The sequence below is a fragment of the Euleptes europaea genome, chromosome 7 (genome assembly GCF_029931775.1).
Source record: "Euleptes europaea isolate rEulEur1 chromosome 7, rEulEur1.hap1, whole genome shotgun sequence".
Lineage (NCBI taxonomy): Eukaryota > Metazoa > Chordata > Lepidosauria > Squamata > Sphaerodactylidae > Euleptes > Euleptes europaea.
The window spans coordinates 21,427,059-21,449,693 of record NC_079318.1 but is presented as its reverse complement, the minus strand read 5'-3'; the positions used below and the strand labels follow the sequence as shown (position 1 = coordinate 21,449,693).

General features: G+C 41.7%; 1 protein-coding gene across 2 annotated transcripts in view; it reads left to right on the top strand.

The window, feature by feature from the left end:
* FRMD1 (FERM domain containing 1) overlaps positions 1-20,303 on the top strand; it is a 38,251-nt gene extending 17,948 nt beyond the window's left edge. Inside the window, exons 5-13 of one of the 2 annotated variants that reach the window (XM_056852787.1) lie at positions 4,021-4,207; positions 7,656-7,811; positions 11,831-11,896; positions 12,800-12,868; positions 13,556-13,730; positions 16,563-16,895; positions 17,040-17,153; positions 17,979-18,058; positions 19,977-20,303. In XM_056852787.1, the coding sequence (XP_056708765.1) occupies positions 4,021-4,207; positions 7,656-7,811; positions 11,831-11,896; positions 12,800-12,868; positions 13,556-13,730; positions 16,563-16,895; positions 17,040-17,153; positions 17,979-18,058; positions 19,977-20,264 (1,468 nt within the window). In that variant the 3' untranslated portion in view covers positions 20,265-20,303. Of the gene's footprint in view, positions 1-4,020; positions 4,208-7,655; positions 7,812-11,830; positions 11,897-12,799; positions 12,869-13,555; positions 13,731-16,562; positions 16,896-17,039; positions 17,154-17,978; positions 18,059-19,973 lie in introns of both variants that reach the window. The other variant, XM_056852785.1, reaches the window with a different exon arrangement.
* The last annotated feature ends 2,332 nt before the right edge of the window (positions 20,304-22,635 follow it).

The following is a 22,635-nucleotide window of genomic DNA, read 5'->3' as shown; positions in this document are numbered from 1 at the left end:
TTATAAATGGGCAGCTCTTAATTTCAGTCTTGTTTTACGAATAAGATTTCTTTAATAAATTTGCTAAATTGTTGAATCACAAAAACAGAAACAAGAGAATAAATTAACAAGGCAAATTGTATGAACAACACAGCAATCAAAGAAATCAACCACAAGACAATGTGATTTGACTGAATCCTCCAGCCACTGTAACTCTATCCACGAGTCTTAACCATAACACCATGGTATATTTATTGTTTTTTAGTTAGCATGATAAGTTAAAGAGGGGAAATCTTCTCTTCTAACTAGTACAGGTTCCAGTGGCAACACTGTGTTTATATGAACTCTGTCTTGATGACAGCACTAGTAACAACTGCTCCACACTTTGTGACTATTGAATTTGAGTTACGCCAGCAGTTTCTGCAGCAATGCTGTAAAACTCGTGAATGACAGATGTATCTCCTTAAGCATTTTTTATATGCAACTGGAATCCCTGATTGGACTGTAGCCCTCAGCCCAGAGCACACAGGTGTTTGCGGACATGTGTCTCTCACACTTTGCACATACGTTGCAGGAAACATTGGCATGGAGAGCATGGCTGTCACATAAAGCATGCAGTACCCCTCAGAGGTGCATTAGTGAAGAAAAGTGCTAGTGCCTGTACACACGATAGCAACTTTATTTTATGGGGCTTTTGCATCTGTGTCATGAACCGCATTTGCTTTCCTCTGCAGCTCTGATACTGAAGAAAAGGAATGCAGGAGGAGTAGGAAAATTTGGCATTTGAGCAGGCTCTATTGACTTGGAATGCAAGATGCCTACTATACAAAGCCACCCTACCTGACCATGCAGAACTAAACGTTAAAATTGAGCAACTGACAGAATATGTTTTCATCATGGCTGCAGGCTACATTCAGGCCCTTCAGTAAGCTAAGAGGGCCTGGCTTTCAGAGGGGCTAAAATTAGGTGCAGCCTTTTAACCTATGTAAACACCTCCTGTTTACACCTGAACAAGCCCACTTTTTTGCTTGTGTTAAGCAGAGGGCAGAAGTCTTTTCTTCCTAGGATTTTTCTTGCTATTTTTCTGTCCCTTTTGCCTTCATTGTACTGCTTCCGTAAGCTCCTTAGTTAATAGGGTTGCCAACCTCCAGGTACTTGACTGGAGAAGGAGGCAGCATGAGGCTCAAAATAAGAAAACAAATAAGCCTAAGCTGGTATTAAATAAATATGATCATTTCTTTCATCAAGCAAACCAAACGCAAAACAAATTCTCAAGAGAATTCTCTATTTAGCAACACTGCTTTATTATATTATATTATCATAGGAGCAACAGTTTGAGGCCACCGGCTGACGAAGCTGTCTTCGGACGGCGAAAGCGTTTAAATCATCCCGCAAATGCTTCAGCAGAGGCGTGCCTCCCCTGCTTCTAGGATCCATTATTGCTTTCTGCTAAAAGAAGAAAGTTGTCAAACAAGTCATTGTACTTACTTTTGCAAACATTTGTCTTCTTCGGGTAGCTTTCAGCTACACATTGTCATTGTGTTATATATGTATATGTTCATGATATTTTTGATGCTTGCACTTGTAAATAATAGAGCACTTTTTGCATTACTATTGTGAGCTTGATACCTTTGTTTCTCCACAACTGCCAGGTAGTAGCAGGAGATCTCCTGCTAGTACAACTGATCTCCAGCCGATAGAGATCAGATCACCTGGAGAAAACTGGCCGCTTTGGCAATTGAACTCTATGGCATTGAAGTCCCTCTCCTCCCCAAGCCCCGCTCTCCTCAGGCTCCGCCCCAGAAATCTCCCACCGGTGGCAAAGAGGGACCTGGCAACCCTATGTCACACACTTTAGTCAAATCAGTCTGTACCTTCAGGTACCTCACACATGCAGTAGATGAAGTGTTGCATTCTATCTTACAAGTCAAGTTGAAACCAGGGACCTTCTGGATCATAGTCTGTTCTCTCAGGGCTGGGTCTGTAATGTGGTGAAACAGAGATTTTCAGCTGGTAGTTTATGGGGACCAGCAGCTCTGCCTCTTCTGCCACCAGCACCATCTCACTGTTGCCTCCACCTGCTCCTTGTTCCATCCCAATCCAGGAGCTGTAGCAGCAAACACTCCTTCCCTTCCCGCATCAATAAACAATGCATAACATAAAAAAGTGTTTCATCCATCAATTATCATACACCCAGTTCAATTAAAAAAATAGAAATAAAGCAAAGAATTGAGCTCATACTCTTAAAATCTATTATCATTGACTATTACTAATGATATATTCAGATTTAAGGTTATTCTTGCTGCTGTCTAATTTATTTTTCTGCCAGTCTTAAAATATTTTCTTTTAGCCGCTTATTTATAAGATGACACATTGTGTGGATCTTTGCCCTCCTTTAAGATAAGAGCTAAGTTTAAAACTGCCCAGTGTTTTAAGGCCTCTCACATATTTTGCATATATGTGAATAGTTTTTCTAAATGTGGGACTAGTTGCTCAGCAAAACTTTTATAAAATTCATTGCTGAACCCATCTGGACCAGGTGATTTACCTATTTTTACATTCTTGACCGTTTTTCTTATTTTTGATCTAGAAATTGGTCGGTCTAAGAATTCCCTATATTCTGATAACAAATTAGGGATGGAGAGACTATAAATGTCTTTATTTTTTTTCCCTCTCAGGGCTGTCTGCCTTTTACAGATCTGAACAGGAATTTTGAAATTCCCTTGAAGTCTGCACACCTGTTTGTGTTTGCATGCCATGTTCTATTTCTGAGGGTCTTATAACCTCGTCCTTTTTCTTCCAGCAGTTTTGCTATGATCTTACGTGGTTTATTACTGTGTTCAAATATCTATTAGTTTACATACAGTACGGATTTTGCAATTGTCAAAGTATCATAGAGCTTTAACTTATCTTGGGCAAATTCCCACATCTTTCTATCCTCTTCAAATCTAGTAGTTTTATCCCTAGTTTCTTTTATTCTAAGATCTGAAGTTCATTCTTTTCTGGCCATATCTCTTTCTTTCTTAATATAATTTGAGTGAGATGTTAGAATTCCCTTTATAAATGCTTTAAATGAATCCCAAATTGTTGTATATTTAACTTCTTGGCGAGAATTTAATTTTTAAAAGACTTTATCTCCAATTTTATTCTACCAAGTACTTTTCATTTTGTGATAAAAGTTTATTTAAACCTCGATTCTGTTTTTTTACACTGTCACTTAATATCAAATTCCAGAACAATGGGAGAATGGTCAATCAGAGACAATGCTACTATTAAGATTTTATATCCTCTTAAATTTAAATCTGCAAAGATATAATCAATGCATGAGTGAGAGTTATACCTGTATGAAAAATATGTGTAATCCTTTTTAAACGGGTACTTAAGTCTAAAAGCATCAGTTAATGACATCTTTTAACCAATTCTTAAATTGCTTGGGGATCTTATTTTGTGATTGTACACCTGAAGAGGAATCCAAGGAGATCTCCTTTATTTCATTCAAATTCCTTGCAATATCAATTCACCTTCTACCCAATTTGTGAACAAGGAAATAATTTGTTCCAAAAAGGACTTTTGTTTTTGATTAGCTGCGTAAATGCAGACTAATGTAAACCTCCCACTTCCTGTGAAACCTTGTATAAACAAAAATGTCCATCTTTATTCAAGGCAATAACCTCACCCCATAATGATTTTTTACCCCACTCCCCACCATCTCAGCTTACAGCATTGTTCAGCCTCAAGTTTATCCTTGCAATAACAATCCTGTGAAGTAAGTGAGGCTGAGAGTATCACCATGTGGCAAGCAACGCATGCTCAGTAGGGCATTTCCTGGAGAGGCACCGCTGCATTCTCTTAACTGCTACGTTGCCCTAGCTCTCACCTTTCCTTTGCCCAGTGATAGATGCTGGCGATAAAACGATGCCTTTACATAGGTTGTCCTCAGAATGATAAATTGTGTAGCAATGGAACTCCATGTTGGTGGCTGCTTTTCTTTCCAGGGGCTGCTGCTTTTTTGAGGAATGTTGCTTTTTCTGACTCCTACAGTGACAAGGTATCGCGGCACTATTACTACTGCAATCTCAGGGACCAAGTGCTGAGGTCTCGGTGCCCGAACAAAGAAGAAATCTACTTCCTGCTGGCTGCTTACGGTCTGCAAGCGGATGTGGGTGACTACCAGGAAAACCTACATAGCGTGAACTATTTTCAACCCCAGACTTATTTTCCGCAATGGGTAAGTCGCCATGAGAACAGGACAAGGTGGTTGGGATTGAATGAAGCCTTAAGAAGTTTTTCTTCCCCCCCTTCCAGTTCTTATCTGAATACTGTGGTTGCTAGCAGCGTGTCTGAATTGACCCCTCTTAACTAACTCACTCGAATTGGTGACACAGTGCCCTGAGAACTATGGAAATACCCCAGGCATGTCATCCTCTTTCCGAGAGAGTCTGCCCGTGCAATGGTGAAGAAATTGAGACCCGTGAACACATCTTTTTATACTGCCCTCTCCATCATGAGTTAAGTTCTAAGACTATTCAAGAAATTCTAAGAAATAATACAGGGCTACCTGATAAAATTTGTATCCAACGACTACTGGAAGATAGTAACACCCAAACTTTGAGGAGTGTGGCCAGATTTTGTGCTGATATATAAGGCACGAAAGTATGTAATGTACAAATAGGTACAATTTGACAGATAAACGTTTTAGAAGCTAGCTTACTTACCTTTTTAGATATGGGATTTTATTGATATATTTTATTTTGTGGACTTTTCGATTGACTGATACTGTTTTATTACAAATTTATGTTACTCTTGATTAGATGTGTTCTGTTTTTGGTCAAATGACCGTAAAATTAAGATTGATTGATTGATTGATTGACCCAGTCATGTCAACCAAAAATCCCCATGTGATAACACTTTGTATCATCCTTTGACAACCAAGAAAAGCAGGAACGAGGTGCATCAGGGAGGCAGGTTAGAAAGAGCAATAGCAAGTCCAGACTCCTCCTATTAATGAGCTCTCTTTCTGGCACAATATCCCAGTGCAACCTCAGTCCCAGCCAACCTTTGCCCTACTTCATGGATTGCCCTTCTCAGCTGGTTATAGCAATATGTTTGTTGGCTGGGAGTACAGATCTTTTCTTATCACAACACATTTTAAAGCGTGCAAACAAGCCAAAGTCTAAGGCAGATCCCAGCCACACCGTTCTTCACCTGCAAACAGACTCCTGGATAATTTACCGCCAGAGATGGAATGTGACATCCAGCGGCACACCTCTCTCTCTCTCTCTGTCCCTGGGGCAACTGCAGCGACGTGAAAAATTTTCGGTTCAGCTCCATGGCTCAGGATTGCAGTAGAGCGTGATGGAGAATGAAAGTAATGATGCCAGGAAGGGGTGGGGATGCAAAACAGCAAGCGGGTAATCTTGTTCAGGAAGAGGATTCCTAGACTCAGAGCCCTTGGCTGAGGAGGTGGTTAAGAAAGACCGGGCCTCCTGGCAGCAGGATAATTATAAGGTCTTATTAGGGACAGAGAGGGAGACATAGCAAGGCTACCTGATGGAACTTCCCTGTGATTAAAGAAATTGCTTGTACTTTGGCAGGTACAACCCCCTTCAAGGGAATATTATTCACTTGCAAAAAAAAAAAAAAAGAGCTTGAAATTACTCTATGGTGAGTGATAGCCGAGAAAGAGGAGAGCTAAGATTTACAGCTGAAAATACAGTGAGCCTTTTTTGCCTACGTTTTAGATCCAGGCTGGAAGGAATGCCTCCTAAATGGGGGGGAACGAATTAGTCGTCTCACGGGAATGCTGAAAAAAATCTTCCGCTCATTGAAGTTTGCAAGGGACTGTAGCACTATCCAGTTTGTTATCGGCTATGAGCCACTGCAGAGAATCCCTTTCCAGACCTCTCCAGGCACGGCCTCCTGCTGGCTCTGCCCTCTCACCTTCCAATGATTTCTGACTTCCAGAAGCAGGAGAGAGGAATGGTGGACATCACTGAACTTTGCATTTTGCCATTCTTTGTATTAATTTGCATAAAGCTACCCATGGCTGGCTGGACCTTCAATGGTTACAGTTCAGCTTCCTGCTTCACTGAAATAGGGTTGCCAATCCTAGGTTGGGAAATTCCTGGAGATTTTGGGGTCAGAGCCTGGGAGTAGGAGGGATTTGGGGAGAGGAGCTCAGCGGGGCATAATGCCATAGAGACCACCCTCCAAAACAGCCATTTCTCCAGGGGAACTGATCTGTCGTCTGGAGATCAGTTATGATACCAGGAGATCTCCAGGCCCGACCTGGAGGTTAGCAACCCTACACTGAAATGTCTTTCAGCTTCACAATGGTTACAGGCACTAGAGCTCTTTCTCAGCAGGCTCCAGACTGAGGTTGGAAGGCACATGATACAGCAGGCACATGACTGAAGCCAAGCAGGCCTCAGTCTGAGTAGTGCCATGTAATAAATAAAATGAATAAGTTATTTGTACCTAATTCCATTGTCTGTATTGCAGTTTTGATTTATACTGTCTGACCGAAGTAGGTTTTTACTCCTGATCACCTTTCGGTAGTCATTTAAGTACCAGTATTTGAGGCTTTGATAGGAAATAGAAAGTTGGAGAATGAATTTCATATAGAGCATTGCTCTTGTGTGTCCTTGTGAGAGCCAGCATGGTGTAGTGGTTAAGAGCAGTGGTTTGGAGCGGTGGACTCTGACCTGGAGAACCGGGTTTGATTCCCCACTCCTCCACATGAGTGGTGGAGGCTAATCTGGTGGACTGGATTTGTTTCCCCACTCCTACACATGAAGCCAGCTGGGTCACCTTGGGCTAGTCACAGTTCTATTAAGAGCTCTCAGCCCCACCTACCTCACAGGGTACCTGTTGTGGGGAGGGAAGGTGATTGTAAGCCAGTTTGAGTCTCCCTTAAGTAGTAGAGAAAGTCGGCATATAAAAAACAACTCTTCTTCTTCTTTTGTACTTGTGCAGAAAGAAGTTAATCACATTCTGCTTCTCTTGTGCTTCAGTGGGATGAAAGAATGTACAACTGCTGAAATCCTCACATTCCAAATTAAATCTTGCAGTCTTAATCAGATATCATACTTGTGTGTGTTTGTAAAGTGTCATCAAGTCGCACCCGAGTCATGGCGACCCTGTAGGGATTTCAAGGCAAGAGACTTACAGAGGTGGTTTGCCATTGCGTTTGTCTGCATAGCAATCCTGGTCTTCCTTGGTGGTCTCCCATCCAATTACTAACCAGGGCTGACCCTGCCTAACTTCTGAGATCAGGCTAGCCTGGGCCATCCATCTCAGGGCAAAGATCATAGTTAGAAGTAGTGAGTAAAATTTCCATTAACTGTGAATGAATTCTTCAGTAGTGATTTTTAAATGTTTGTTACCATGTTTGAAAAGACAAGCATGTTAAAAGTTCCCAATATTCAGTTGGCAAATTAAACAGATGGCTCTTCTTCTGGGGGAACATTTAAGCTGTGTTTTATGTTAACCTTATGCACCGTTTTAAGTTAGCAGAAAAGTTTCTGTAAGTTTGGAGGTGGGTGGGTTACCCTTCTCTGAACTCACACAAACACACACACACATAACACGCAATGAATCCCAGCTGACTTCTCTCGTGGAACTGTAGAGCCAGAAGCCGAGGAAGCTGCTGACATTGTTTCTTTTCCTGGTGGCAGATAATTGCAAAGCGAGGGAGCGATTATATCCTGAAGCATGCACCAGAGATCCACCGAGAGCAGCAGGGCCTGACCACAAAAGAAGCTCTTCTGAAATATGTCAAGGAGTCCTGTTTGCTGGAAGATGTGCCGGTTCACTTCTACAGATTGCAGAAGGTTGAGTATTTGGTTGATTATCAATGCTATTTAAACATATCTTACTAAAACCTCACAGGGGCTTTTATTGGGGGGATATTAAAGGAAGGCCGAGGGACCTTGGAATTTAATACAGAAGTACTGTTCCATGTTAGAGGGAAAGGCTGTGAACGTTTTCATTTTCGATCACACTACTAAGTCAGAGCCAAAATAACCTTCAAAAGAAATATGCCCTTCAATTTAAGTTTCACAGATTAAAATTGATTAATACATTAATCGTTTAGCTGATTATTCTCCTGATCAAAGCGTTTGATGATAGCCATCACAATCTATTTAGGATATTGTGTAGAATTGTTTTGATCCAGTTTGTCCTCTGGCTCCTAAAGGGATCCCACTGGAAATCTGCGATCAGACCTCTCCATGTATTTTTAGACCCTAAAAGGCAGTAATGACGAGAGAGGTTCCCACCCCCACCTATTCCTCTCCCCCACCCGAACAGGGCTAATTGCAGCTGGGGGGTGGCTTCAAGGGGAATGAAACTCTTTTCTCAGTGTCCCAGCCCAAGTCCAAGTCTCCCCCCGCCCACATCTGCTCTTGAGGTTCAAAGGTACAGTGGGAGATCCTGTCACTGGTCTCCAGCCTAACACATCCTTAGGCCCTTATTTTATCAAAAAGCTTGGCAAAACCTATCTAGCTGTCATGTCTTCTTTAGTGTTGCATTTGCTGCATATGTGGGGATGGCCATACAGAGTCCTTGGAACATGTTTTGCTGTACTGTTGTCGTTGGGATGAAAATATTTAGGGCAACTCCTACTTTATCAATTTTATCTCTCCCCGCAAAGTTTAGTTCAGTGGTTATTTGGTGCCAATAAAAGAATCACATTATTAGTGGCTAAACTTGTGTGAGCGGTAGTTAAATGTAAAAAGGGTTAACTTGGGGGATTATATCAGTGCGGCGCTGCTTGTGGCCTTTTGGCTGTTTAAGCAATATTATTTAAGTTAAGAGTTGCATTTGCTGTGAAATCAGAGGGAAGGACTTTCCAATTTGTGCTTGGATTATTTATTAAAATATTTGTGGCGCCTGCCTCTCAAACAAAAATATTCTCCAAGGTAAAATTCTAGTCAAGTTACTACTAGGGTTGCCAACAACCTGAAGAACAAATGTCCTTTAATAGAGGCTGAATGGGATGATTATTTAATCTCTGTACCATGAAAAGCTTCACCTGCCCATGAAGCTGGTCGTGCTGTTGAAGTGATAGGCTCTTAGAAAGGACCACTTCCTGAGAAGTGATATGTTATCTTATTCATCCAGTCACTCACTAAGCAGGACTCAACGACTTTACCTACTTTTAAAAAGCAAGTCTTTTTACTGAGATACTAACAATAAAAATGTGTAAATGCAAGTTACAAAGTCTTTACACTTTGTTACGATGTATGCAATGACATTTTACAATGTATGCAATAAAGCAAACAAGTATTACATACTATTCAGTTTTAAAATCCATTTCAAATATAATAGTCAAATAAATCTAATTCAGTTTAAAGTATCTAATTCACAATATCTAGAATAATAATTCAAAACCATACATACCAGTAGCATTTTTCGAGACCCTCTTAGAGAGCGATCTGAAATTCTAGTCTCACTGTGCCTGTATTAATGTGTGCATTTCCACATATTAAGCCTGTGTTAAAGGGGCACCACATAGTGGGGGGTTTTTTTCCCTCCAGGTTGTTGGCAACCCTGGTTGTTACCTCTGCAGTTTCTATCCCACTTCCCAGCAGTGCCTCAAAGCAGCTGACAAAATCAAAGACATCCAGCTTTTCCAAAGTAAGGCTACTTTAATGGTTGTGTAGAAAAGAGGATTTCAACAAGTGCAGCTTACCATGTCACATGGCTGCAGGGGGTTCCAAAAGCTCATTGCCAAAAATTCCCTACGCTACGCAAGTGTTAAAGATACTGAAAGTCTGGGTATCCCTTATCCCCTCCTGTGTTTTCTCACAGCACAAGTGTTCCTTAAGACAGCTGTAAGAATACTTGAGAAGGAATACGTTCAGCAAGATTTGACATGCTTTATGCCCAGGAATGATGAAGATCAGAAATCAGTTGCTGTAATACTTGAATGCCTGCCTGACTTGAAATACTGGGGTGTGTTTGTGTGTCTATGAGAGAGCACTTTTTGCATATACTAATAGATTAATTTTTTTATTACCACTATTCATTAGAGGCTATAGGGAAAGACAGACTATTTTTGCAGCTCTGTGCTAACACCAGAAATCCCAGGTATAGAGTACAACCAAGAGTACGAAGTCATTATTAACAGTTGTCTCTTCCATGGGCTAAGTCACCTGTTTCCTAAGGCCCATTTCTGGGCTTTTGATAAATTCTTGCGAGTGCCTTATTTTAGGAGTAACAGCACAGGTGGGGTAAAAGAGAAACTGGGAACTATTCTTGAATTTAAAAAGTGAGAGAGAGATGATTACTGAAGTTAAAGCCACAGTTTGTTTTTCAGAGGATGGTTATTCGCTACAGCAGATGTGGGCAACCAAGGGCATACGTGCTGCTTGCCCCCTGCTGAACTCCTTTTTGTAGCCTTTGTAGTATTCCTTTGGAGCATGACCCAACAGTTCATCAAAAACTGGATGCAGCCAATGAGGTTACCCGGATGTTCCTCCCTCCTTGGGCATGCGTGAGCCTCCCTCTTGCTCAATACATCCCTGAAGCAGTTGAGGCCATTGACTTCATACAGTATGAACAGAGCAGACTTTTGAAATTAACCTTTGGGAGAATCTTATAACACGTGTACAACTAGTAGGGTTGGCAGTTCTTTCTTTGCCACCGATGGGAGGTTTTTGGGGCAGAGCCTGAGATGAGCGGGGTTTGGGGAAGGGAGGGACTTCAATGCCATAGAGTCCAATTGCCAAAGTGGCCATTTTCTCCAGGTGAACTGATCTCCATCGGCTGGAGATCAGTTGTAATAGCAGATCTCCAGCTATTACCTTGAGGTTGGCAACCCTAATAACTAGGCATAAGATGTGTGTGGGGGGGGACTTATCAGTGCATCCACTATGGGTTATTCTTTTATGGAATATAGCCTTTACTGTAGCACGAAAATTTGAGAGAAAAAGAGCTCTCTAGAGTCTAGACTTTATTGCAGTTGCTCCGCAGCAAATTAAAAAGGGGACATATTTAAATCATTCCCAAAAGAAACAGATGTGCAGCTAAAGAACTCCAGTGTGCCGTTAGCGCAGTCTGTTATATTATCACTGATTTAAAATATTTAGAACTTACCTCATCCCATGCTCTAGGGAGCTTGCAAACTTAATTAAAACCACATGCCTGCTATTAATAAAAACAAAATTACAAGCAGCTAAAATGTCTGGTAACAGCAGCAATTAAGTAGTCAGATCAGCTAACCTCCCCTCCCGAATGCCTTTCTGAATTACGCATCTTCTTTCAAAGTCACGCGAGCTCTGATGACCCTCCTCTAGGAGGCCACTCCACCACCCCTGTGCTCCTCCTCGCTGTGGTCAACTTGACCTCTCACAATTATGGACCACTAGTCAGGGTACCCAATGGAAATCTGAACTGGCAGTGGTTGTTTCTGTGTGTGTGTGGGGGGGGGGGGTGAACCGTATGGGGAGATGTGATCCTGTGGGTATACCTGTCTTCAGTTATGAATCACTTTCAAGGATGAAACCAGCACTTTGAATTGAGTCCTGAAACTGACCTGTGACTAGTACACTTGTCCGAGAACTGAAGTCTAGGTGCTTGCATCCTCCAGGAGCAAGCAGCGCATTCTGTACCCGCTGAAAGTTTTTGAGCAGCTTTCAAGGACAGTCTTGTGGATAGCGTCTTTCGGTAGTGAATCTGAAAGGTTACACGGGTATGGGTGAGGGCTGTCAAGATCCTTCTTTTCCAAGAAGAGGCATAGCCTAACCAATATACGTATCCAATGAAAGGTGATCCGGCCATGCCTGCTAACAGCATTCTTGGTGGACGCCAACTTATTTTTCATGCTGCGCCTCTGTCTATATCCTAGGATAAGAAAGAGGATCGCCCTACTATCATCCTGGGCCTGACCCTTAAAGGGATACAGATTTATCAGGTAAGAGTTTAAAACAATATTTTTTTAATAAACCTTTTATTAGTTTTTAACAATACATAACAGCATAAACTGCATACATTCCCATTCACATACAGATTGGGCTTTTTCCAGGGTTAATATTTAGCATTTTTACCATCACCATAAACAACCGTCTTACTTATTACATTATTGTTTAGTATTTCTAGATTCATATTAAACAGCATAATAACTATCTATCCTTTCTGCTATAAACTATGATTTCTTAACATATTGTTTAATTTCTTAATGATTTTAGCTTTTACTGTCTTTCTTTCCAAGATAACAATATCTAGTCTCTATTATAGCATACTGATGTCTAACTTTATAACTTCAGATTTGCATATTCAAAGTAACACATCCAGTTCTTTTGGAATTCATTCATCATTCTTTCTCTCAACATGGTGGTTAATTTGGCCATCACTGCATATTCTGACATTTTTTGTTGCCATTTCTCTGTTGCCAAATTAACCACCATGTTGAGAGGAAGAAAGATGAATGAATTCCAGAAGAACTGGATGTGTTACTTTGAATATGCAAATCTGAATCTCCTCTTGCTTCCACATCATTGCGAAGACAACCCTTGCCGCCATTGTCATATACCTAAATAGGTCTTAAGTTTTTTTCTAAGTTTTTCTGGTTCTAATCCCATCAACAAGGTTTCCAGGTGCAAGGGAAAGAGTTTTAAAAAATATTTGAAATACTGCAATAATTCTGCTTGACCCTTCTCCCCAGCAATTCTCTTTGTCACCTTGGTCACACACCCTAGACTTCGTTGCATGTCCATCTTTTTTGCAGCCTGTGAAATCTCCTTGCATTGCCTTGGCTCCATTATACTTCTGACAATGTTATCTCTCCGTTTTTCCTGGGTGTTTGATAATGTTATAGGATGTGAACCATGTTCGAGAGCTGCTCTATGACTTCCCCTGGTCACATATTGGAAAACTCGCATTTCTGGTGAGTGTTGAAGAACTTGACAATGCTATTGGACTTGCCTGTTATTTGAACCACACTGTGGTTTTTAAAAAGAACACGTATAGACAGTAAAAAGTTAAACCCATGCGCTTGTCTTGCTCTGCTTTCAGAACATGCCCAGGCTTTGGTAAAAACTCCAGGAAGGGGGGTTCGATGTCTGTGACCAGCCTCAAGCAGTGACTCTTTACATGTTCTTATCATTCTGTCAAGCTCAGGTGTCCGCCTCTCGATCTAGGCAAAGGACTCACTCAGACAGGTGTGGTCTGTTGTAAAAACGCTTTATTCAAAGACAAGCAGGCTAAGACTACAGACATGACTGCTCACAGGCACAGCAAAGCAGGCAATACTTTCCTAGGAAAGTTACTAGACTAAAAGCACTTCTTCTGGTGTCCCGGCCCAGCGCTGCCCAGGCAACCCGAAGATAAGGATTCCCACGGCTGAAGACTCAATACGGTCCAGGTGCTTGGCCGGGCTAAACCGAAAGCACAAACACTAAAGAATCCCTGGGAAGCAAGAACAGGCCAAAGCCCTGACATTCTGCCCCCATTAAACATTTATACCTGCGGTGCTGCTTGTATTTCTAAGAGAATATTTTGAATTTTAGGGAGACTTAATCTTGATAACTCACTCTGATGTTCTCCTCAATCCCCTCTCCCTTTTGCAATCTAGGGGAAAAAATTTGTGATCCAGCCAGATGGTTTGCCTTCTGCCCGGAAGCTGATTTACTATACAGGCTGTCCCTTCCGTTCTCGGCATTTGCTTCAGCTGCTCAGCAACAGCCATCGGCTGTTCCTTAACATCCAGCCCGTGCTTAAGCAGATACAGATGCTTGAAGATGCAGAAGGTATGTGATAGTGAGGGTTCATTTTTGCAGAGGGCAATGGCTGTCAGTTTAATAACCAGTAGGTAAGGTAAAGGTCCCCTGTGCAAGCACCGGATCATTCCTGACCCATGGGGTGACATCACATCCCGACGTTTCCAAGGCAGACTTTGTTTGCGGGGTGGTTTGCCGGTGCCTTCCCCAATAACCAGTAGTCAATTTTATTTAACAAGTCAGGTCAGAAAGCTGCTTTGATCCACAGTTCAGTCAGGGTAATTTCAGATTGGAAATGTTTGCAGTCATCCATCCCGTGGTTTAAAGGTCCAGGAACTCTCCATGGGCTCCTACCTTTCTTCCTCCCTCATACACTACTACCTTTTCCCTGTGTCCTTTCCTGGAAACCAGACTTGCAAACCACAGTCAAACCCTGGGCTTCCGTTCGGGTTTCCAAGCAGACTGTAGTTTGTCCATATGTGACATCAAACTACATCTTGCCAGGAAAGGGCAGGAGAAAGAGAACAAGGTGCAAAGTTGAGAGTTTAGTTAGCTCTTCTAGAAGAACTAAAAAAACTCTCAGCCTGGCACCTCATTTTCCCTTGTCTTCTCCTGTCCTCCTGTCCTCTGTGTGCCAGGAAAGGAGAAAGGAAGGAGGGAATCCAAGCATGTGAGGGGAGGACACAGGAGGGGGTACACAGTCATCTATGAACCCTAAATGGACATATTCATGGAAGAAAGGGGTATTCATGGCTATTAGTTAGAATGGATACCAGTCATGCTGCATACCTATTCTCTCTAGTATCAGAGGAGCATGCCTATTATATTGGGTGTGGTGGAGTGCAAGCAGGATGGTGCTGCTGAACTCGTCTTGTTTGGGGGCTTCCTAGAGGCACCTGGTTGGCCACTGTGTGAACAGACTGCTGGACTTGATGGGCCTTGGTCTGATCCAGCAGGGCCTTTCTTATGTTCTTATGACAAGGCAGCCCTACTTTAGCAAGCAAAGGTTGTTGCTAGGGGGGGTCCTCCTTCTTCAAGCCATCCCCGGAGCAGAAAATTGTGCCCTTGTGTGAGGGGCCCCAATTTTCCTCAGGCTTCATTTTTTCAAATGGAATCCTTTGATTAACGTTCTTCAAGCATGTCATTTATTTCTATATCCTCCCTTTCCAGTTTTCAGCTGTTATAAATCAGGCTTTAAAAATATTCAAATCGTTATATTTTAAAAAGGTAAAGGTAGTCCTTACTGACCCATGGGGTGACATCTCATCCTGACATTTACTAGGCAGACTTTGTTTACGGGGTGGTTTGCCAGTGCCTTCCCCAGTCATCTTCCCCTTACCCCCAGCAAGCTGGGTACTCATTTTACCGACCTTGGAAGGATGGAGGACTGAGTCAACCTTGAGCCGGCTTCCTGAAACCGACTTCCGTCGGGATCGAACTCAGGTCTTGAGCAGAGCTTTTGACTGCAGTACTCTGCGCCACAGGGCTCCTCTTGTTATATTTTACCTACTCAAATTGTATCAGTTAAAAATAACAACTTAACACACTTGAAAACAGTCAAGGAAGCCACACTCCCTATAGGTCTGCCCGCTGCCTACTCTTTTGCCTTCTACATGCCAAGTTAAACTTTTATTTGCCCAGGCATTTAACTGAGGCTATTATCCTGACCCCCTTTCTGTATGTTAATTGGTCATTTTGCTATCTGTTTTATGGCCGCCAAGTATTATTTGGTTGATGGCGTGCCACCTTGTGGAAGCAGTTAACTTTGCATGGGAGCTGTAGGATTTGAATGGGCCCTCGGTTATATCTGAACCTTCTTTTTTTTTTTTTAGGGAATACAGAAAGGAAAGAAGGGGAAGGGGAAAAGTTAGCATCCGTTTGCAATAAACGACATTGTCTCAATCATTGATATACACACATAGGAAAACGTAGTACCTAGATTATGTTATACTTATTGTAGTTATTACTGCTGATTCAAAATGTTAATTTCTATTCTATTTTTACTCGATAAAAAGTAGTCATGTATATTTTTGTGCATAATAAGCAGCCGGTAATATTACTAAGATAATATTTAAGATAAACCGTGGTCAATTTCTCTAAAAATAGTCATCTGTAAAGTATGTATACACATAAGTAACTTTCACTGACATGAAAAGGAGAAAAGTTATGTTAGAGTTAAATATTTGAAGATATATAAGTATACCATGGTAACCATTTCTGATTAAATTGCTCAACATTTTGTGTGTCGTCTAAATTCATAAAGTAAGTCATCTTATCCATATTTGCATATTCCAGCATCTTTTATATTTGAAACTCTTTGTGTGTTCTTAAGGTAGTAAACTACCAGATTTGGGGATGTTTCTGGTGTATGTAAGTGGTGTCCAATGCTTCCGTTATTACTACCTTTGGTTACATTATGGCTCTAATAAACAAAAGACATCAAAAATAATGAGCATTGATACACCACAAGAAAAATTGCCAAGAAACTTACACTTTTGCGCTCATGTAACACAAACCAGTAGAAATGAATTCACATTTTGTTTTTTCAAATAAACGCATCTGGGTATTTTTATCCTATGTTCTGCACGAAATTTTGAAATATGGCAAGGACTCGTATGATAGTAAGAAGATGTAAGGGTAAATTAGAAGCAAGAGGAGTCTAGGCAGCCTTGATCTGCTGTTTTGTTTGTTTGTTTTGGTTTTAAACCCCTCTTTCCCCCATTTGTTAATAGCTCTTGGTCCTCCTTTCCATTTTTTCACCTTCAGAGAAACCGGATAGATTTGCATAACTATCCCCTAACATTAGGGGCATGTTACATTATTAAATAATTTTTTTATTTTTCACTTTCCCAATTTTTGTAGAAAAGAAACGATATCGAGAATCTTACATCAGCGACACATTGGAGATGGATCTTGATCCATCAGACAAGCATTCACATGACAGCGGGAGCAGCAGAGGAAGCGAAAGGAACAATTGTCTGTCTCGGCAGTCAACAGAGAGCCATGGCAGTTCACACACATCTGGCATTGAGGCTGACTCGAGGCATCGGATGTCCGTGGAAATGTCTGTGGATGAACCCTTCATCATGGATCGGGTTCATCAGAAGGAGAAGTCCTGTAGCTCAACCGTCAGCTATGGCAGCTCTGGTGTTGATAGTGGCAGCAAAGGCAAAGCAGACGACTCCCAGGATGATGGTAAGAGAAGGAATGGATGGAGTGGCTACCGTTTGTTTCTCTTTGTGCGGCAGTAAAATTAAGAGAGAAAGATGGTAAATGGAACGAATGGGGTGAGGTTAGGGAAGGATGGGTCATCACGCCAACTTCTTCCCTTTTTTCTAGAAGCTGAACAGGTGGATGAGCCAGAAGAGGTATCTGTGGACGAGCTTCACTCAGAAGAGGCCATGAATGGAATGTCTGTGGATACTCTTGCAGTAGGCGGTCTTTGCTGTCAAAGTGAGTTGACATTTCCACAGTCGTTTTTCAACTTTGCATCCTGTTTCATATTTTACTTTTAAAGCCTTCCCAATTCTCTAGCTAAAACTGGTGACATTGTTGAGCTTAGAGTAACTCGATTTGTATCAAATATCCCAATAGCACCTTTTGGCCAAATTTGTGTGTGGGGGTGGGGGTAAAGCAGGGTAATGGCTTGAGAGGAATCTGAGAGGGTATGTAGAGAATTGTAATTTGAAAAGGTTGTAAAGAAGAGCCCCGTGGCGCTGAGTGCTAAGCTGCAGTACTGCAGTCCCAAGCTCTGCTCACGACCTGAGTTCGATCCCAACAGAAGTTGGTTTCAGGTAGCCGGTTCAAGGTTGACTCAGCCTTCCATCCTTCTGAGGTCAGTAAAATGAGTACCCAGCTTGCTGGGGGTAAAGGGAAGACGACTGGGGAAGGCACTGGCAAACCACATCGTAAACAAAGTAGGAAATGTCGGGATGTGACGTCACCCCACGGGTCAGGAATGACCCGGTGCTTGCACAGGGGACCTTTACCTTTACTTAAAGACAGGCCGCAATGTGAATTGGGAGCCACAGAGAACTGTGAGCTTTTCATGCGCCCTCTACTATTGATATGCTTCTCCGCAAGCAAAGCACCTTCATGAATAAGAAACTGATTTTCTCCACCAAATTTAGAATTTCAACCTGGATCCCATTTCTAGAAGTTGTAATGCACAGCTTCTGTAGTTCATTTCTGCACATCCCATTTCTGCACGCTTCAGTCCACATTTTTGTTTTAAGTTTGCTCTTACAATTCTGATGACTTCTCTTTTTGTTCCCACAGCATTTAATAGGAACCCTCTTTCAGTAGTCCAGGTCACCTTAATAAAAGTCAAAGGACAAAGTGTGGAATCCCTTCATCAGGTAAGATAAAGGCTGAGCAACACATACTCTTCTTGTTTGCACCCTACAGTAGCAAAATGAGTGACTACAATATAATACAGGAATTCTGGGTTTAAGGCTCTGGGACTTTTGTCTTGCGAAATATTGATTTCTAAGCATAAAACATAACATAAATCACTGGAAGCTGGATACAACCCAAAACAAAGAAGGCATAGGGTTGGGGTTAGCTATTGGATTGGGTTTCCAGAAGTCGAATCTTACGTTGAGTTTTAAGCAATAATATTCTGGACTATAAAAACATTTTCAACTCTAAATTTTAATGTTAATGTTTTTATATCCCAAAATGTGGTTGCCATCCTAAGGAGAGACCATGAGCCAAAGCAAGGTTGTTTATTCTTGGTTTGCGGTTCCAGCACAAATTGCTCAGCTAAGAACATTTCTAAAATTTCGTCTCCCAACAGCTGAGATCTGAAAGTAAGATTAAACTCCCTCTGTTGTCAGTTGCAAAGGAAATTTAGTTAGGATTGATTCATTTGACGTTTTAATAATCCATGAAGATCAACCAGGTGGTTTATACTTTCAAAGAAGTGTATCTATGAAGGACTGATCCTGATAAACTGTTGGGTACAATCCAGCCAGCCTCTTTTTTCCCCCCAGAGGGTGTGCATGTGTGTGGGAGAGAGAGCGAGGGTGAGAGAGAAGCATGTGCTTAAAGCATTGACATTATAGCGCCTACTTGGGGATAACTCATCAGGACCTGCTTTTAGGTAACAATTAGTCCCCTCTTAAAGCCTTCCGAGTTGATGGCTGCCAACTTGGAAGGATTTAAGAGGGATTTCATAAGTGTTATTGGAAGGCTTTAATAAGGTCGACTCAGTCTTCCATCCTTTCGACTCAGTCTTCCATCCTTCCGAGGTTGGTAAAATGAGTGCCCAGCTTGCTGGGGGTAAAGGGAAGTTGACTGGGGAAGGCACTGGCAAACCACCCCGTAAACAAAGTCTGCCTAGGAAACATCGGGATGTGACATCACCCCATGGGTCAGGAATGACCCGGTGCTTGCACAGGGGACCTTTACCTTTTAAGAGCTATACTTAACAAGAATCATATTCATTAGACCTGCCTGGTCTTGGCCAGGGAGGGTGGGCTAGAAATTAAATAATAAGTAAATAAAATAAACTGTTATTGCCAAAAAGAGCTGCAGTGGTGAAAAGCAACGTACTTCTGAACACCAGATGTTGAGGACAAACCAGAGAGGAGAGCTTGGCCACATTTGAAAATCAAATGTTTCTGGGACAATCCAGTTCTTATTTTCTTATTCAGTACAACCTTAGAGATTCAAGTCTGTCACAAATAGAGGTTTTCCCATAGGTTTTGAAGTGTGGCCTGCCATGATATTTTCACGTGGTAAATCTTTCTTTTAATGGCCTGTGATGGGGTAAGATCATCCTGAAAAACCTTTAACTTTCAAAGAACCTAGAGCAGAATAACAAATACTAGATCTTGCTTCATGGGGCCGAAGAAGCCATTTGACAATAATAAGATAAAAAAAATGAGCTATGATGCAGACACAAGCATGAGAACGAACCTTGTGTTTAGGATAATTAAACTTCATGAAACGCTACCCTTTCCTTCCTGTTGCTGCCTAGACAAGCACTGTCATTTCAGCTAAATGATTCCTTTCCAACGGTTCATTGTCCACGCCAGTGGGGACACCGTGTGCTGAGCTCCAAATCTAGGCATTAATAACTGAGTGACTTCACAATTCCATAATGGTTCACAGCTTCATCAAGGCAATTTCCTTAAAGAGGATGAGAGGAATGTTAACAATTTGAGACGAGATGCTTTGGGAGATCACGCGTGTATGATCTTTTTACTTTGTTCTACTTGTTTATTTCATGTTGCTTTGTTTTTAACATATTCTCCCGTCTTAAACTAGCAGGTGGCGCAGTCCAAAGCTATGAAGAGTCCAGACCAGTACAGCCAAAGTTTAGATGACATTCGCCTTCACAAGCATCTTCATCCACCATTAAGTGCCACATTGTCTTCAGATACCTCCCATAGCTACACGTTTGGTTGTACCTTAGAGGATAAGCTGGCCAACTATGGTTGTGTGTATTCAACGGCCGACTGCAAAACCAAGTCAGCCCTATATGGGAAGAGGTCCATGAACTGTCTGTCTCTAGATCTCTTGGGAGAAGATCCACTCCCAGAGGAATTTGTGGTGTAATCACATTCGGAGACCTCTTGGACTATTTTGGAGAAGAATATACACACACAAAATGACTATTGCTATGAAACTTGTGGGAAATGAAAGCCGTTATACATACCTCATCATCTGGGATGCTTGCCCTTCATTCTTGTTCCAGGTGATAAAAACAACCTCTCTGGCTTTCCATTGTTCTGTCTAGCAGTCTTAATTAAAGTGCAAATTAATAGTTAAAACCATACCATCAGTACCTTTCCCAGTCAACATCTGAGGAATCCTGGACTACTGGCAGAAACAGTTTTCAAACTAAAAAGGCTGATGGACAAATAAGTTAAAATACCAGTAAGGGATACAGAAATATTTGCCTGGAATTCTCCAGCGGTGGTCCAAGGTATTGGCCACTTGGTCTTCATGTTGTTTCAGTGGGTATGGAGCTGGTTTTCCTCAAATGTACCCTCATCAGCTGCCTACCAGGTAGAAGTTCTATCACTCCATTGCTGTTGTCTTGATAAACTTTCTTTTCTCAAACCTAACGCTTGTCACCAAGTCACAGAGTTGGAAGGGACCAAATGTCCTATGCAGCTGTTTCTTGCAGAGAAAGAGGAGAAGAGGAGCAGCAGAGAGTGAGAACAACTAGCAGAGAGGCAAAGCCTACAAATGATGTATTGATTATCAAAATTGATCCAAATGTTCAATTTTTTAAAAATGCAGGGGCCAAGAGTTTGATGCCTTGATCCTGGAGATCAATATGACATTGAATGTGCCCTTTGAGCAATATGTTCCTTAGGTCAAGATACTGGTTCTGCTGGAGTTCTACAAGGATGATGCTGCAACCTGAAATGCAAATGCAGTTTGCCATGCATTGATTTCAATGCGACCCTGCTCAGTTTTCTCTATGATTGCTACTTTGAATGGAAGCAAAGAGGTCCTGTCTAGTTTTATGAAATAACAAATTCCTTTGTTTGAGGAAGTTTTAACCCCATCCATTTTTGTAAAGCCTTCATATTTTTCTGCAAACCTGTGGGGACTGTGGGGGTGGAAAGTGCCGTCAAGTCCCAGCTGACTTATGGCGACCCTATAGGGTTTTCAAGGCAAGAGACATTCAGAGGTGGTTTGCCATTGCCTGCCTCTGTGGGGGCTGAGAGAGTTTTGAGAGAACTCTGACCAAAAGTCACCCAGCAGGCTTCATGTGGAGAGGTGGGGGATCGAACCCAGTTCGAACCCAGATTAGAGTCCGCCACTCTTAACCACTACACCACACTGGCGGAGTCTGAGTTTGTAGAAAAATCTCTTTCTTCTGAACCTGGCCCCATTCACTTGCTCTATCAATTTACATGGGGATCAGGTTCAGAATTAGATATATTGATAATGATAGATCCTTGCACTTTGACTACCCCAATTCTGAAATATTGGCTAGTGGAGCGTTGCTTCATTTCTTAATCATGCTGACAACTTTCAGCTTAACTCTTATTTTCTTAATTTGTCTTAATTTCTAGTAGGAGTGCAAAACAGCTTTTTCATATGCTTCCTATATGATTTGTTTTCCTGAGGGCCAGTTCATACATGCATTTCATCACTTGTTGACATCAATGACCTGCATATTTGAGTGCCCCCATCATACAGTACTTTCCAAGGAAATCAGTTGCACACGCATTTGACTGAGAGCCATCTTTATAGCCTTGCTTTTGCCTGGAATTTTCAGTATTAATATTACATTATCTCAAATCGGAGCCCATTTTGATGTAGAATTTTAGAATATAACTTAGACCGCGTGCAGTATTTGTGTGGCACTGAACTTTTTTTTGCAGTAGAAAATCCCAGGCTCTCTCAGTTGAAGATTTCTTTATAGATTTATTGTTTCCTCACCACCACCAAATTGCAAAATTGGAAACTCTAGTGACATCCATAGACATTCTCTTGCGTATGCCCTGTAGCAGTGAATGGAAGCTGTTCTTCTACAGAGCTTGTGCAAAAGAATTTCCCAGTGGATTGGGACATCTGTCTCCTTTCCCCAGCCTGACATCTACCAAACCAACCGTTAATTCTCTAAACCACTGGTTCCCAACCGGGGGTCCGCGGACCCCCAGGGGTCCCCGAGAACTAAATTAAGGTCCGCGAAACAAAGTTATAAACCCATAATAAATTAATATTTTTAATTAAAAGTTCTCTATTATAAAATATATTCAAATATTATTCTAAGTTTAATGTTTAACTAACAGTTATGATTAAAGTTTATTTTCGAATTCTTGGAATTTTTATTTTGAACCTTGGGGTCCCTGCACCGAACAAAAAAGTCCTAGTGGTCCCTGGTCAAAAAAAGGTTGGGAACCACTGCTCTAAACTATTAGAAATTAGCAGCCCTATTTACTGAAACTATGACACTGCATTCCAG